At 45.7% G+C, this 18,177-nt stretch overlaps 1 protein-coding gene across 1 annotated transcript; it reads right to left on the reverse strand.

Annotated features, from left to right (window-relative positions):
* Window positions 1-393: 393 nt before the first annotated feature.
* Window positions 394-1,520, reverse strand: TAS2R40 (taste 2 receptor member 40). The gene is given in 5 exon segments (XM_019715340.3): window positions 394-618; window positions 621-865; window positions 868-1,023; window positions 1,026-1,391; window positions 1,394-1,520. Coding segments are annotated over 5 exon segments (1,017 nt in total). The 3' UTR covers window positions 394-495.
* Window positions 1,521-18,177: the final 16,657 nt, after the last annotated feature.

Raw genomic sequence — 18,177 nt, forward strand, 5'->3', positions numbered from 1 at the left:
GCCTCCTTTAGTCAAATCCCAAACCTTTTACTTTACTCTCCTTTTGCCTTAGAACCTCAGCAGCCCTTGATCGTTTCGGCCAGCCTTTCCTCCCTGAATCCCTTTTCTCTGTAGGTACTGTGGTTACCCTTCTATCTCTCGGACAGTGTCCCGTGCTCGTCACTAGCCCTCCTCTTTCTTAACTGTGGGTTAATAGGCTGCTTTAAGTAGGGTGACCATATACTTTTTCATCCAGGTGAAGATAGCCTGGAGAATTCCGGGTGCTCAGTAACACCGGCACAAACGGAGATCCTCCCGGACACACGGACATGTCTGGTCACCCTCTCCTTAAGGCTCCGGGAGGAGGAAGTAGAGAGGAACTCAGGGCAGGGTACGAATGAGCATAGATCAAGGAGCGTGCATAATCCGTCTTAGGGTTGCTTAGCTACTTCTGCTAAGCATCTCAAGTTAAAATTCAGCTTCACATTTATGAGACGATTCAGTGTCAGAGCAGGATTAGGAAAGAAAAGATGGGTGAGGAAGAGAGGTCCAGGTGAGGAAAAGGCGGAGCTGTTTGGACCGGGTCCCATGGTGCTCTGTGGGTTCCAGCCACAGAGTCTGCCCTGGTAGGTAAAGATGTGAACTCGGTACTGCAACCGCTTCCAGGCTCTTCTCAGCCTAGGGTTGCCCAAGATCAGTAGCATCGAGTGGCCAGCAGGGAAGGCAGCCATGATGATTTTGCACAGAATATTCCAGGAACTGTTGGCATCAAAGACAGACAAGAAAAGATACAGAGCAACTGTGCTGAAAACGTAGCGAATGAGACAGTAGCTGATAGCTCTGACGCCCCCCATGTGGGCCTCCATGCTGGGGTCCCAGGAGCCACATGGCTTTGCGTGTGGAGGGTGTGTCCCTTGAGAGCGATGATCAGCAGGGTGGCCGCCGCGGTGAACATGGTCAGAAGAACGAAGACCCCCAGGCTATAGAGAAGAACCAGGTTGACCACACTGGGCTCGGTGACGTAGGTCTTAGTGGAGCTGGAGGAGGGATAGGAGCGGAACTACTCACGTACACGTTGGAGATACCTTTAGAGAAGGGAAAGCTGAAGCATAAGGTGATGAACAGTGACAGCCTCAGAAACCAAGGCACCAGCACCGTGATTTTCCTCTTCATCAGGGAGAACGAAGGGTGAGTAAGGTTGGCAATTTTAAGGCAATAGAAGGTATTCAGCCAGATGGTGAGCCAGAGGTTGGAATTGTTCAGAAACACGGCGAGGACTTTGAAAAGCACATGCACTGTGTTTTGGTTATAAGTGGCCTGTGGACTGTAAGACTTCTCCAGCGTCATGCAAACCTGTAGCAAGAGCCCTGAGAAGCTGAGCCGCAGCGGGCTGCCGTCACCAACAGGAAGCCTTTGCATCTGGCCCACTCCGCCCTGTGGGTGGCCGTGATGCAGCCGTTTCTGGTGACGCCAGTGATGCCGTCCGTTCCGGAGACCAAGGTGAAGACGATCTTAAATCTGGACGTGCTCACTGTCGCCATTCTGTCAGGTTTTCATGCCACCTGCTCTGCAATCTTCTGATCCTCACTCAATGTTATTGTACTTGCTTTCTCAGTTAATGGTTATTTCTAATGTTTTCTTCATTTGCATGTCAGATGGTTACAGGTTAGAGGCTTGAAATGCACGTTGAGGGGATCTGGTTATTGGCTGTCTCCATTTTTCATAAAGACCTATTTGTCTTGGGTTTTCAGGAGCTCATTGGAAAGACTTTGAGACAGGTTTCTGTCACAGCACTTTCCTCCCTTATTTACCTGATGGGACAAGAGTTCCAGGTGAGGAATCTTAGTGACCTCAGGGCCTTTTCACTTGCCTCACAGATCTGTTACCTGCTAAATTATCTGTAAAAAAGGCATGCAGTTTCTCTGATCTGCCTCCTCCTGCTTCTTTTATCGTCTCTTTTATTTTGGGAGAGCTTTTATTCCTACGCTTAGCATGTTTATCAATAAGAAATTCTCATCAGCTCATATATGAACATCTTTTATTTAGAATTGTCTCTAGAAAGGACAGCTATTATAATATCCTCAAATAGTCCACGGAAAAGCTAAAATTGGATGCCATTTGGGTTAATTAGAGATAAGAAAGACTCACTAGTCACATTTTCATTGTGTGTATATCACCAGTTGTAATTTACTGACTTCGCACCACTATTTGATCTCAGGTTCACGTGGAGTCAGCCTGGGGGGCTTCAGAGTGTCCTGAACACGGTGTTGGAGTTGGGGCATGTGACAGGATACTGTGACGTAGAAATTGAATTCCCTATTTCTTTATCCTGGCTGTGAGAAAGAGCAAACTCTGGCACTTTAAAAAAAACTATATAGACAGCAAGGACTCATTCTCGATTGAGCAAATCAGAATCTGAGGTAGGGCCCAGGTATGCTGTATTTTTAGAAAGCTCAAAGGTCATATTGCTCAGGGCTAGGATTAACCATCAGAGGCGGGGCCAGTGTTCAGCGAATCTCGCCTGCAGTTGTGTGTCTCATTTATCTTGTATTGTCTAACTTTGGACAGCAATTACTCCACCAGCGCCTGATACGTTGTTTTACTGGCCAGCATTTACATTTAGGAGAATACATATATGCACATGAAATCAGTCTTCTCTTAAAAAGGAAACGATTTGGCAATATTGGGTCTGCCTAGTAGTTCAAGTGCAATAGTGACTGTCCGTCTAAAACAAAACAGGAATGCACTTTGCAGTGTGTCACACATCCAACAATTCCTTGGGTCTTCTTGACCCCGAGGCCTCGTGCCAGTGTGCTTGCCCTATTACAATTTTCATACTAGAAATGGAGGGATGATAAAAATAGAGTTCCCTGCCCCACATTAATTTTATTTCAAATAAAGAAGTCAGATTTATTTTTATTATAAAATTGTCTCATATTATTACATTATTTTGTATAAAAATAGCACCAGACAGAGCAATATTTTGCAAAATTAAGCAAGCATTGTGTAGAGAAATGAAAGTCCATGTCAACACAAACTACAGGAATGTTCATAGCAGCTTCATTCATAATAGCCAGAAACAGTAAACAAGATTTGTCCACAGTTCTGCATCTTTGGTAACTTCTTTTACTTCTGCTAATAGAGGGGAGTAATATGTATCAGCAACTTTCGCGTACTCCAAAACACCAAACTCATTTTTTTTGTAGTTTATTTTGTTCCAGTTTAGGCAAGTTTGTAATGAATAGTATCTCCCCAAATTTCTTTCACATATTTGTTGCTTTCCACTGTGCTGGTACCATCTTCTATGGGTTTTCATTCACGTTTTTCTCTGATTTTTAGAGGCGAGGGCAATGGGGGCTGGTGAGCATGGTCTGCCTGCAGCCCCAGAGGCAGGTGGAGGGTAGGGACAGGAGCCGGCATGGCGGTGGGGCTGGGTGCTGAGGCGCCTACAGGCCGGCAGGCTCAGCCGCAGACTCCCCACCACGCACTGCACCGTGTGGTAGGGATGTGGGAATCCGTTTCTCATCCTGTGATCCTTTCTCGTTTGGGGAGCTAGAATGGAGGTACCTTTATTTTAGGGAAACTCTCATGGAGGAAACAAACACCAAAGGTTTCAGATTCTTGGCTATGAAGTTCAAAGCCTTTGGTCCAGGTATAGCACGGAACAGATTTGGAAGAATATGTGATTAGGGGACGATGTGATTTTCCTTTCATTTCTCTCTCAGGCACCACCATGCAGACTAGAAAACGTTTTCCCAGTTGGGGAGGCATGAGAGAAGTGGCAGGAAAGGGTTAGAGGAGAGCATCTCTGTGAAAGGGGCCTGTGCCGTGGTCACCACTCATGCCTGCGTGGGGGTGTCAAGGTGGGGGCAGGCTGCAAGATTGCTCCTGGGCCTCCCACCGCCCATCCACGCTTGGCAGAGCTGCTAAACCTTCCTGTGCCCACAAAAAAGGGTCTGGGAACTTGCTGAGGCGTTGGTGGATTTCAAAGGGGTCTGGTGGTTATTTCAAGGAGGCTTTGGGAGCTTGGGTTCAGATGACGCCAACGCAAGGAGAGCGGAATGGCCTTGGAAGACACTCCCCGCTGCCCCCCCCCCCAAGGCTCTGTTTGACCCCAAGAAACGAAGACGTTACCTCAGGGAGGACAGGAGGGAGCGATCCTGATAAATCTTGTAATGATAGTGTTCAAGCCTGGTAGGGCTGAGAAAACACTAAGTGTAATTGTTGGTTTGTGGAGCAGTGTCAACTCAGTGGGATAAACACAGAGACGTTTGCTTCTTTCGATCAGAGTGCTCAGCTCTGTGCCACTGAATGTCCCTTTCACATGGCATAGTGACATCTTGGGCAGCTTTCACCTTCTTTTAGACTTTTTTGGTTATTGATACTCAACCCAATTTAGTTTCATATGTGGTTTACATCTCACCTTCTCTTTTTCCCGAAGCCCAGTTGGAACTGAGACGCCATCTGCTTGGGTTGGAGGGGATGGTTGGGCTCTGGGACACCCATCTCTCCCTCTTCCACAGTGGCTCCTCCAGGGCACTGGTGTGGGGAGGGGACAGTTTCCTGGCTGCTGTGGCACATGTGCTGTCTTGTGGTTGCTGCTGCTTTTCTGGCCAACACCATCTGGATATTGGTGACTCGGGGCCAGACGTCCATGGACTGGCTGTCTCGTGGGGAACGTGTGTGAGGTCTTGTAAGGGCTCTGCTGCGACTCTCCAGGGTGTGGCCCATGACTCCAGTTACCCTGCCCTTGTCTCCCTTCCCTCATCTTTTTACAAACATAGGGCTGGGTGGGGGTGGCTGTTGGGATTGTGGCTGGTTACAGTGAAGCGGGTATTGTCACCTCTTAGCAAGCTTTGCAGGAGGGTATCAGCGCCAGTTCTTGGCTGCTGCCTTTACATCTGTCCTTCTCAGCTCCTCTACGTACCAGAATTGCCTGAATTATCTGCAGGCTTTTAAAAAAATTCCATACCCATGTCCCACCTACAAAGATTCTGAGTAATTTTTCTGGAGAAAAGCTAAACATTGGCATTCCCAAAACTCCCCTTTGCAGTTCTAACATGGAGCAGGGAGCGTGGGGGACCACTGCCCTTGGGGGCAGCACCTGCTTGGTGTATAGTGGGGGCCGTAGGGTTAATTCTGGGGCAACAGGAACCGTGCCACCCCACGTCCTCGTGGAAGTGACTGGATGACTGACTTCCGGTGAGAAGACTAAGAGGGCTTGCTCATCTCTCAGGTGGAGGGAGACCAGATCCAGACGTTGAGTGATAGAACATGAGTATCATATTTTGTAAAACTGAGTTTTTGGCTCATGAAAATCACTTCCACTGTCTGGTATTAGAAAAGGAACTATTTCTCATATCTCTGTGAAAAAGTAGGAAAAAGGAGACACACCTTGAGGTCATAAGCTCCACTTTGTAAACTGAAGGCCGCTCCCATGTGCTTATTTGGCAAAGGTTGTAATTAAAGAAAATAGCCCAGACGCCATTATGTAACAAACTACTGTAGGAACAAAGACCAAGGACATGGAAAGATCTGTGATCAAAACCCAATGAGCTGCAAAGAGACTCGGGAGAGATATCAACAAGCTTTGTTTGTAAAATAAACAGTTTTGTATATAAGTGAAAAATCTGCCTGGGATATCACCTTCTTCACAGATAGCAAGTCATAAAAGAGTGTCTACTGAATGTAGCGGAAATCATGTCCTGAAAAGATACAAGCATGTGCAAACGTAAGTGTGACCAGGAATACTCTCATTCAATGTCCTGGAAATAGGCCAGGAAATAAAAGATAAATTGTGTGAAAAAAGTTTTAAATATTGTGACATTTGCTATTGCAGCTGCTGAGGGTCCATATTTAGTAATACTTAGATGTAAGCTCTATTTATTCACTGTGAGTGTGAGAGTTTTTATATGAATTAAAATATTTTAGACACTGTGCCCACGGCAGGCACGTATACCAGGAAGTGACAAAGAAATTAATTTTTGTAATTGAGGAAACTTTTGAACAGTTTAATACAGATGATATTCCTGGCATAGATGGTGCTAATATTGGACTTGCAATAAAACTTGAGTTCCATGTGGCAAGTTATGTAAGAATACCGACTTACATCTATTCATCTGTGTTATTCAGCAGGAATTGCTGGATGCTAGAAGTTGAAAATGGAGCACGTCATGGACACAGAGCTCACCACCAGTAAGCTGGCTCTCCTCCTGGGGCTTGGGTCACAGAATGTTCTGGATACTGTTTGCTGAATTGGACACAACTCAGCAGTCTGCTCATTACATGTAAGGGGGTGTCGTCTCAGCACAGGAGAGTTGAACTGTGGAAATGAACTCATTCACATCAAAAACTATTTGCTTATGCTAAGCAGCTAAGATGGTTATCACATAATTGGCCTTTTGGGTTGGCCACCACTTAGACTGTTTCCCTGCAAAGGCATCCACAAGTAGCTATGCAACATTATGGAGAAAGTTATCTAGCATCACATCTGCGAGTTATTTGGTTCTCTTTTCTGTGCTAGAATCTGTTTCTAGAAATGTAACTGGTGGCTAGAACCCTGTGACAGGAATTGTATGACGCGGAAAACCGCCTTTCCGAAGTGGCTGACTGACCAGCCTCTGTGTGGATCCCCTCCCACTGCTCAGTGCTCCTTCCTCAGCTCTCACCTGCAGGGCGGAGGAGGACCAGTGGTGTGACACAGGACAGAGCATTTAGTACAGTGACACTGGACGCCAAACGCCTGCAAATAGCTTAACAATTGTGCAAAGATTTCGAAAATCATGTTTGAAAATGTCTACATTTTTGAACAGCTCTTTTCCATTACGTCTACGTTTTTGAACAGCTCTTTTCCATTATTAAACTAAGTAAAACTAAATATCACCCCTAGCCAAAGCTACCTGTCAAGGCTGGACTCTGTGTTCACGTTGAACTTGATACAAGGTTTAACAACGATATGTCGATGCCAAAGAAAGAGTCACAGATGTCTGGGTCCAAAGCAAGTTAACGAATTGTGAAAGAAAATGTTAAAAGTAAAACATTTCTATTTTTATCTTGTTTTTTTCAAACAAGAATTTACGATACAGTTGTCAATATCCTACAGGTATGCATTATGTGGTATGGTTGCAAACAAAAAATGTTCAGAAAAATAAAGTTTGATCATTTTCCTGGCACTTGGTTTGTTTTTGTCACCTCTGTCACGTCCGCCCATAGGCCTCTATGTCCCTGGCTCCTACAGACCCTGGAGTTTTCAGTAATCTCTTAAAAGCACGTCTTGTGTGGGCCCTGAATGGGACGGTTCTAGAGCGTAGCTGACAGTTTTCACCACAAGATGGCGCTTAGGAGTCCTTGGAAAAATCGGGCAATTACTTAATTTGTCCACTAGAGGGCGGGCGTGCTCTTTCTAAACAGGAGCCTGGAGAAAACCTTTGAAAATGTTTTCCGTTCTAGGAAGTTGGCTAACAGTTTTTACCTGCCCATTTTTAGGGAGAGCGCTGAATCTGTATACTCGTAGTCAGAGCTGGTTTTCATGAGAACATTCATATGGTCTTTTAGTAAAGTATCTTTATTAACAGATCCCTTAATCTTTATTTTTGAAAGATAAATTGCAAAGAAAAACTATTTCTTTTTTTTTTTTTAGAATTTTTTAAAATTTATTGGGGTGACAATTATTAGTAAAATTACATAGATTTCAGGTGTACAATTCTGTGTTACATCATCTATAAATCCCACTGTGTGTTCACCACCCAGTGTCAGTTCTCCTTCCATCACCATATATTTGATGAAAAACTATTTCTTAAATAGACTAACTTGAGTTGACTACAGAACCTGTCCCTGAAGAATCCCAGACACTAGAATACTAGGACACTGCATGTGACCTGAGAGTGGGTGTGGTACGTGGAGCTCCGGTTTGGGGATGAGTGAAGTAAGGCCGGCCTTAAGGAGTGCAGGGAACTGCCTAAGGCCACACAGCTGCTGAGGTCATCATGGCACCATCAGGGAGTGCGTTTTGGATGGTCCTTCTACACTGGCCTTTGGACTTCTGTTAGAGTTCTCTGCAGGGTCTCTCTCTACTTCCTCATCACATCTCCTCTGCCTCCCACCCTCCTGCCTCTTTCCTATGAAGACCCTTGTGATCACATTGGACCCATCGTGATAATCCAGGATGATCTTCCCGTGTGAAGGTCCTAAACGTCATCACCTCTGCAAGGTCCCTTTACCCATGGAAGGTAATGTGTGCACAGGTTTCACACGTCAGGAGGAGGGCACTTTGGGGAGGGCGTTCTTCCGCCTGCCACAATCAGAATTTGGGCACATGCCCGCCAGAGGGCACCAAGGAGCCAGATGCACCCACACTAGTTAAGTAATACCCCAGTGTCATGCGGGGTGTTATGCGGGATCTCAGCTCCCGCTCCCTGCACAAGGACACAGGATATGGTGAGGCCAAAAAGGAACACCCATGGAGCCATAGATGGGGGAGTCATACCACTCTATTCTCGCTGGCGGCTGGGTTGGAGACACAGGAAGCAGGAGCCATACTATCTGCAACCTGCCATCTGCTTCTCTGCCAACCAACCTCACTTGCTCACTGCAATCCTCTGTGCTAACTGCACTCCCCACCTCTCTGCAATCCACGCTTGCTAGCTTAGCCATGGCAGTTATATCAGTGGCCAATGGCTCACTGGTTACAGCTGACGGCCAACTACCTGCAGCTGATGGCCATCCGATCACAGTTGATGGCCATTTACTACCTGAGCCAGCACCTTTCCACGTGAGGCCGAGAGCCTGGAAACTGCACTCCTGGCTCTGTCCCCAGACCCAGGCTTTCAGCGTCCTTCCTCCCCCTGCCTCCTCCGAGGGACTGGAAGTGCTGCGTGTGGAGGAAAGGTGAGGAGACCAGATCTCACCCACCGCTCCCCATCACTGGACCTGGAGAGGAGCTGTGTGGCTCTGGCCCAGCTCGAGAGAGGAGACACCTTTACATTAGATGGGAGGTAATGGTTTTTATTACAGTGGGACGGAACTTTTTTTTTTTTAACTGAAAATTACTCTGTTTTAATTCCCAACCCGTATGGAAAGCCACGGGCTCTACCTGGAGGGTTGCCCATGGTTGGAGAAAGAAGCTCTTCAACAGTGAAACCGAAGGCAATGGTGGGGGGAGAAAGCTACCCCACATGGTCCCTCGTGGACTCCAGCTCATTGCATGAACCTGATACAAGACGGTTTTGGGGGAGAGGAGATTTTAAAAGTCTACTGATTGACCCCCTGAACTGGAAAGACCCTCTTCCTAGAGGGGGATTGATGACTGAGGGTTCAGCCCGCTCATCCCAGGAGGCCGAGAGGCTGGGAGGGCCCTTGGAAGCTCTGGTGTTTCCAGTAACACTGGATAATTTTCCTCTCATCTAGAAACGTTGAGGAAAAAGATGGAGGAAGAAGAGAAAAGTGTGGGGGAAAGGCAGAAAGACCTAGATTGATAACCACAGACACGGAAGAACAGGTGGGCAGTATTTGAAAATCTGCGCTGGCAGGAAGAGGTGGGGCGTGTGGCGCCGCGTGCGCTCTCCACCTGTGAACCTGGCCTCAGCCTGCTTCCCGACTGGGAGGCGCTGGTCTGCCTAACCCCAAGGCTGTGAGCAGAAGACTTTCATGAGCTCCTTGAGGACAGCAGTCTACACCCAAGTTTGTCCCCGTGGCAGGATGAGCCTGCTTCGGTCACCCCTGGGACCCGGGAACACGGTGGAGCAGGCCTCGCGTAAAAAATGGTGAGTGGCATTCATCAGACTAAAACCAGAATTCCCACCTGCAGTTTTTCATTACATGTGATATGCAGTTATAATGAGCATTTTAAGATTTCGAAAATGACAAATATATTCTATGAACAGTTCTGCCACCGAGAGATGTAACGATTTGGGTTGAGGAAAAAAAAATTGGGGGGGGCGGGGGGAGATTATGGAGCACCCAAAATGGATGTGTGTTTTGTGCAGGAAATGAGACGTTGGTACCTCTGTTTGAATGGAGTAGACACGTCAGGATAAAGTGCAGCAGGTAATGAGGAGAATGCAAGGAAACAAACGGATGTGTGGTGCCTTCCTTATCAGTATAGGGCCCTGGAAATACAGAGCAGAAGAGGGCCCAACCCCAGGTCCAAAAAGAAGAACCACAAGGGAGAGTGACGTGGGGAGGGGCAGGGAGCAGCGAGGGGCCATAAGCAGAGTTCACCTCTCTAGGGTCTAAACAGGAATGAACTTTAAAAACTAGTCCAGGGACCGGAAGTGCTGCGTGTGGAGGAAAGGTGAGGAGACCAGATCTCACCCACCGCTCCCCATCACTGGACCTGGAGAGGAGCTGTGTGGCTCTGGCCCAGCTCGAGAGAGGAGACACCTTTACATTAGATGGGAGGTGATGGTTTTTATTACAATGGGATGAAACTTTTTTTTTTTAACTGAAAATTACGCTGTTTTAATTCCCAACACATGTGGAAAGCCACGGGCTCTACCTGGAGGGTTGCCCATGGTTGGAGAAAGAAGCTCTTCAACAGTGAAACCGAAGGCAGTGGTGGGGGGAGAAAGCTACCCCACATGGTCCCTCGTGGACTCCAGCTCATTGCATGAACCTGGTACAAGATGGTTTTGGGGGAGAGGAGATTTTAAAAGTCTGCTGATTGACCCCCTGAACTGGAAAGACCCTCTTCGTAGAAGGGGAGAGATATTGGAAGTAGGACGTTGTTTATGCTTATCTGTGGGTGCATGCTGTCTGCGTGCCCCACATGTTACCCAGGATTGGCTGGCAAAGAAAAGGATCTGGGTAGCTGGGTATTTTTTCGTTTTCAGGTGGGTGGGCTTCAGCTGGATCGTGTCTCTCCGTGTATTTGTAGCTGTGTACCTGGAGACAGGTGCGTTCTACTTTGAATTACATATAGTAAAGTCTTAATTTTGAAATTAAGGAGATTGTGCCTCAGTAAGTAACTTGGGGAAGGAAGGAAAAAGGAAGGAAGGAGGAAAGGGAGAGTGGGAAAGAAGGGAAGGAGGGAGGAGGGACAAGAAAAGACATGCCTCTACGTGTGCGTGCACGCGTGTGTGTGCTCTGTCACATGATTGTGCTTCAAGAAGTGGCACAGGAGACTAAGGAAGTGAGCACTGTGAAGGGAAGGCCGAGGCTTTGGGTTGTGACGGAGAAAGCAGGGCGGCTACTCCGGTGCCAGATGTTCAAGGTTTGTGGAGGGAGGTGTAGAACTGTCCTTAACTCTGTGAGCGAGGGTAAGAAATGTTATCTGGAAGATGGGGTGAGCTCCCAGTGAGCTCCCAGAGCCTTGTAATGCAGATTCTTCCCAACAGCTGCCCAGTCGCCTTTCTCTGGTGCATAAATACAGTAAACTCACGTAGCTCGTAGCTCCAGCTCTCTTGGTTTATTGCCCTGCCCTCAGACCATTTCTTCACCCTCCCCAAGAGGCTCCTACTCCCCATCTGTCCATGTGTTTGGCACTGTTAGCCCTGTGCTCGGCTTTGGTTTCTTATTTTTTATTTTGGGGAGGAGATGTCCACCTTCTGTGATCCCCAAAGAGGTTGCCATTGTTCTCACTTCACAAATACTTTGTGTGCTGTACTGTGTCAGGTGGCTGGAACTCGGGTGGGTGTGAATAAGAGGTGCTGCCGATATTAAAAGTAAAAGAATCTAGGTGTACAGTGGCTCCTGAGCCACAGTCGTGGAATTTGAAAATGCTTCAATGTGTATTCTTTACCCTTTGCCTTTCTGGGTTCTCAATGCTGTCTTCATTGGTTGTCCAATCAAGACCCCAAGGCTATGGCCCCCATGATCAAGAGGGTTGTTTTCTGCTTTAGTAAGTGTAAGCCATGACGTTTCTGAAGAGGGGTGGCACAATCCAGACGATCCCTGAAGAAGGCAATGGCACCTGCTGTATTTGGGGTTCAGGTAGGGAGGCTAAGTTGGAGCATTGGGAAGCTAACTCGAGAAATGAGGGAATAAAGTAAGATATGTATCTTTCTTCTCCTTGTATATTGAAAAAGAGAAAGGGTTTCCAGTTCAGCAGAAAATGGGAGCTCGAGGAGATCCTGGGGCAGAGACAGGAATGGTCCACAAATATGGTGTTTTGGTCCCTGTGTGTCCCTCCCCCTTACAGGCAGGTCATTCCCTCTGAATGGGCTGAGAGTAAGATTCTTGACATCCTTGCCAACTCACAGAAGAGGGAGCTTACAGGTCCGCAGGCTCCCTTCACCTGCTGAGGTGACCCTGGGGCCTCATTTGGGCTGGTGGAGCGCTGATGCCCTGAGATGTCCCAGGGAGAGCGGCCATCCTGGGAGTGCTTGGACCACACAGGGCTCGGAGGGGCAAGAAATGCACATGTGGCGCCGGCCGGTGGCTCAGGCAGTTAGAGCTCTGTGCTCCTAACTCCGAAGGCTGCCGGTTCGATTCCCACATGGGCCAGTGGGCTCTCAACCACAAGGGTGCCAGTTCGACTCCTCCAGTCCCGCAAGGGATGATGGGCTCTGCCCCCTGCAACTAGGATTGAACAGGGCACCTTGAGCTGAGCTGCCTCTTGGATGGCTCAGTTGGAGCGCGTCCTCTCAACCACAAGGTTGCCAGTTCAACTCCTCCAGTCCCGCAAGGGAGGGTGGGCAGCGCCCCCTGCAACTAAAATTGAACACGGCACCTTGAGCTGAGCTGCTGCTGAGCTCCCAGATGGCTCAGTTGGTTGGAGCGCGTCCTCTCAACCACAAGGTTGCTGGTTTGACTCCCACAAGGGATGGTGGGCTGTGCCCCCTGCGACTAGAAAATGGCAACTGGACCTGGAGCTGAGCTGCGCCCTCCACAACTAAGACTGAAAGGACAACATCTTGAAGCTGAACGGCACCCTCCACAACTGAGTTTGAAAGGACAACAACTTGACTTGGAAAAAAGGCCTGGAAGTACACACTGTTCCCCAATAAAGTCCTGTTCCCCTTCCCCAATACAATCTTTAAAAAATAATAATAATAATAAAAGAAATGCACGTGTGTTTCTTAAGCCATTCAAACTTTTTTTTTTAGGGACGATGAATTTAATCAAATACTTTAAATAGAATAACTTTTAGTTTAAAAATATTTACACAGTATTTTGTAATTTATAGAGCATTTTTTCATAATATTATTTCCTTTGAAGCCCACCGTAATCCTAAAGTAGTTTTTCTTTTAACTTTTATTTTGACTTAAAGTCAGACTTCTAGAAAAGTTGCAAGAAGAACGCAAAGGGTCCCTGCATACCGGTCACCCAGTTTATCTAAATATTACCATTTTACTCCGCTGCGTGGTTCTTTTCTCTCTTTCTAAATATGTATACATGTGTTACTTTTTTTGTGTGAACTGTGTGAGAGGAAGCTAAACATACGTAGGAGGCCCCGTCACCCCCTACATACTGTAGTGTGTTCCCTACAAACAGGGACATCAGGAGCTTGTGTTTTGCAGCCTATCCTAGCTTATTCTAGACCAATACATCACATACGTGGTGCTTCTAAGTGGGGAAGGTTTAATATAGACAAGAAGTCAAAGTGGTAGAACAGAGGCCACACATAGTCCATTACGGAAAAACAAGTCTGAATTTAGAAGCTTAGAATCTTAAAGGAAACAGGTTTTTAATTGATATTTCATGATGTGATACGATGTGGCATTTAGGGAACCAGGTAATGGTTAATAGGAAGGGGATGAGGCATTCGGGGGTGCGGACAGAAGGACTATAGAAAATCTGTTTCCCAAGCAAGGTAAAACTGGACTTGGTCGCTATGTTGTGTACACGGTTGGCCATTACTTTCACAGTATATGGAAATGTTTTCACTGAAGTCATCTTTGTTTGCTCCAGGCCTGAACACGTGGCACTGGCAATGATGACATTATTAAAAACGATGTAGTGAATAAAAGTATAGGACGGTACCTTTGTGTGGGGTGGCAGGGCCAGCAGTTGAAAATGACTGTCAGTCAACTAGAGGAATGCTGTTGATAAAATTCAAAGTCAGCTTAGGGTTAGACACGGAGCAATGCCCTGCCCACATGTCCATTTTGACAGTGAAATGGACTCATCAGTCCCACTTTCCAGAACTTGGTCCTTTCACTCCTCTTTCCAAATCCCCCTCCACTCAAGCTTTCTTTCAGTCTGTGCCCAGGATCTGGTTTGAATGAGCCACTGATTTATTTGCAGCCCTCCGGGATCTGGAGCGTAGATGCAAATGACAGTTTTCTATGGTAAGTGTCAGTGGCAATTGGATCATTTTCTGATTTGCATTCCCAAGGCCTCCAGCCTCTCAGGAAACCACATCTCACAGGCAGTCTGGTGGGGACTATTGTTAACCTCAGCTATCAATGCCAGTCCATAATAGTTCTTAAAACTGAAAGAGCTTTCATTTGCAAGGCAGAGGATAATGAGAGACAGTCTTTAGCGCAGCAAAAATCAGGGATCAAAAAGGAGATGACTTGGCCACCGTCACCTCAATAAATTTAATAATAAAAAAAAGGCTCTTTGGGAGACTTGAGGGATGAGAACAAAGGAGTTTGCTCGGGGAGAGCATGTGGGGAGAAAGATTACCTTGGGTACGTCCCACATTCTGCCATTCTTTTCCAAAGTCAATCTCATCATAAATCATCCCTATTTCCGACATTAGCGTGACTTCTGAGGGCCCATCTCATCTGCTCGCAGCTTCTGAGTCTCCCCACTGTTGGGAGACCCTGGCTCTGGGCCTTGCCTGGAGGTTATTTTTCTCCAGATTCCAGTCCAGAGTTTAGAATTGGTTTCTGTGCAGGTGCGTGCTCCGTGAGGGTATTTTGAGATCTCAGATGAGCTCCCGCATAAAGTAGGAATGAATTTTTAAATTTTCAAATTGAGTGTGTGAAAAAGCAACTTACATGTTAAAAGTAATTAGTTTAACTTTGGCATAGCGTCCCCCCCTCCAATCATCCACCTCATGGGTGGAAACATAATTCTGGGTAAACTCACTCATTTTATGTACATCCATCCCAGTTAAGACATTCTCTCCTGCTTTGAGCCTGGCTGCTAAAGGCAGAAGGAAGGTGGTTTGGGCTGGTGTATCTTTCCCACCTGCAGAGGCACAGCCTGCAACCTTCGACCTCTCCCTTTGACACCTACCAGCTGTATGACACCTTTCCTCTCCCTTAGATGTCCCTTCCCTGGCTCACTCCCCTGGTGCTAGCAGCTCGTCTTTGTGTTCAGCTCTCTTTGCTGTACAGAATCCCATTCATTACTTAATGGTCTGAGTGATATCTCCATGGTGATACAGGCCCTGGTCTTCCTAGGGACTCGGCCACCATGTCTCCTTAACTACTTGGCAGGCAAGTCTGAGTTGGCCGGGGTGGCCTACATTTGGCTTTTATCTTTCCTGTGATTGGTCTTATGCTCTTTTATTTTTTTAATTTCCGAGATAATGGTGAGGGACACGCACACAGCTGTGGAGAGTGCATGCTGAGAGTTTCCTTATAGATGTTTCTTTTTAAGAAAAGCACCACTTAACTGACCACTTAACTTACTGCTGAAAACCTCTCTTTTCCAGTCTAACATGTAGCGTTCACCAAATTCAGCTTTCTGGAAGTTTTCTAAGGAAGGAAATTAGGAGCTGCCACTGTTTGATCCATTTGAGGAATTGATAGATTTTCCCAAGGGGTCACAGAGTGGAATTAGCAGGTGTGTTAGTGAACAGGTGAGAGAATTACTGACATAAAACAAACACAAAAACAAAAACAAGGCTGTTATCAGTGGAGACAATGTCCCAGTTCAAAAATGTCCTTAGAAAGTTCTTGTAGAAAACCAGTTTGGGGCAATTTTTATGACGTCGAATTAGGAGTTGGGCAATATAAGATTAAACTTCTGAAATAGATTCAGAAGTTCTTGAATAATAATTATTATTATGTATAAGGATTTTCGTTTTAAGTGTGAGACTCAACAAATTCATTTGCCTCCCCTTCTGAGACTGTTGACAAAAAAAAACAACCCAAAAAACAAACAAACAAAAATGCAAAAAGCAAAACCCCACAAAAAACAAAAAACAAAAAAAAAATTCCCTTAACAACGAAGGGAGAGAAGTAGGGACGGCCAAGGGCAGAGTAGTGATTTCGTCTCATTTCTCGGATATGAACCACCAATAAAAGCATATTTTGTTTCCATGGAGTAGAGGATACTCAGAAGACGCGTGTGCTGGGCCTCTGAGGATGTGGTGGCTGATCAGCTTGCTGAAAGCCTCCTCAAGGACCCCGGATGTAGGGTTCCTAGCTTTGGATAGTGGGAGTGAGGCAGGGTATGCAACCAGAGGCACCGGTGAAATTCTGTCTGCCGGATAGCTGCTTTCATGATCCCTTCCAACCCTTTCACAACCACTGCACACAGAACCACCGGCAGCCCTCAGCCTGATCATTCTCTTCTAGAGAAACTGAACATGTTTCCCAGAGAAAAGTAGGGCTTCTGGTGTAGGTGTTTGCACACAGGTTAAATTCTTTCTTAGGACATTTTAGATTTCCAGGACATTGTCCGATTCCTTACCCACGTACACAGAAGAAAAGCCACCAGTCCTGATGAACTGGATGGTCCAGTTACAAAACCAAGCTCCCCACCAGCCTTTCCGTTCAGGAGAATGTCCTACTAGGGAGTAATACTTACTTATGCAAAACAGTCTTTCATTTTCCCTTGTGAATTAGTAATCAAGGGTTATCAGAAATAGGAGCAAAATCCACAGCCTGAAAGAGAAAGACCACGATGAACATTCAGAATAAATGAGCCCTAATGAAATAAAGATCAGAAAAGAACACACAAAAAAATCAAACTTATATCCTCAGAAGGCAGAGAAGATATTGTACCCATAAAATAAGAAAAGGATGCTATTAAACATAAGTAAGTGAAAATAAGAAGCTTTTAGAAATTAAAAATATAATTTAAAAGTACACTCAGTAAATTATGATTTTAGTAAAAATGAGGAAGTCAAGGTAATGTCTCTGCAGAGCAAAACCAGTGATGAAAACGATAACAAAAAAGAACGACACGGGTGTTTAATCCAGGAAGTCTAAAATCGGACTGAAAGGAATTTCAGGGAGCAAGGTTAGAGAAAGCGGAGAGGGAAAAAATTATTTTTAGGAAATAGAAGAAAATTTCTCAGTGCTAATGAAAGAAACGGTCTGTTGTGGTAGACCCTGAAGTAGTCTCGTACAAATGGAGCATCTGATACAAGTTGCCTACGCCGTGAGCATTCTCCCCTTTTCCTCATTATAAGTTCCCTGATTTTGTTTAGAATGAAAGAATTAAAACACTTTCTTCTCCAGATTTCCTGGCAGGCGTGTCCATATGCCCAGTTCTGCCTGTGATGTAGAGATGATGTCTCCATCCCGTAACCATGAACAAGAGGTTCTGTAACATGATACGGATGGAAGGATAGAAAGCTAGAAGGATCCAGGGCCTTAATTACTTCCTGGAGCATTTTCTCCAGCCTCTGGACTTCATGTTACATTAAAAAATATTAGGCGTTATATATGGTCATTTAATCTATGACAAAAGAGGCAAGACTATATACAGTGGGGTATAAGGCAGTCTATTCAATAAATGGTGTTGGGAAAACTGGATCACCTTCTTCCACCATATATAAGAATCAACTCAAAATGGATGAAAGACTTACATGTAAGACCCAAAAGCATGAAGCTCCTAGAAGAAAACAGGCAGCAGTCAACTCTCTGACATTGCTCTTAGTAATATTTTCTCTGCAATATCCCCTCAGGCAAGGGAAACACGGGTATGTAAAGTACAGCATTGAGAATATAGTCAATAATGTTGCAACAACGGTGCATAGTGCCAGGTGGGCACTAGACTAATTGGGGAGATCACTTTATAAATTATGTAAATGTCTAACCACTGTGCTGTACACTGAAATTAATATAAAGTAATACTGAATGTCAACTATAACTGAAATAAAAATAAATTTTAAAAAGGAAGGTAAAAACATATATATTCGGCATTATATGGTCACTACAGTCAGATTTCTGTTATATGCAATTGTAGTACAAGCCTTGTGAACAGCTAAGGATACAAAGAAGACCCTTAAAAGTTCTGTAGAAAGAAAATACAGAAACCTACAAAGAAAAAAATACACACAGGTTGTTTTCTGACTTCTAATTAATAACAACAAATGCTAAAAGCTAATGAAGTTTCTTCAGGGAAATGATT

Source organism: Rhinolophus sinicus, chromosome 8, assembly GCF_057876585.1.
Source record: "Rhinolophus sinicus isolate RSI-liver-muscle chromosome 8, RSI-T2T, whole genome shotgun sequence".
Lineage (NCBI taxonomy): Eukaryota > Metazoa > Chordata > Mammalia > Chiroptera > Rhinolophidae > Rhinolophus > Rhinolophus sinicus.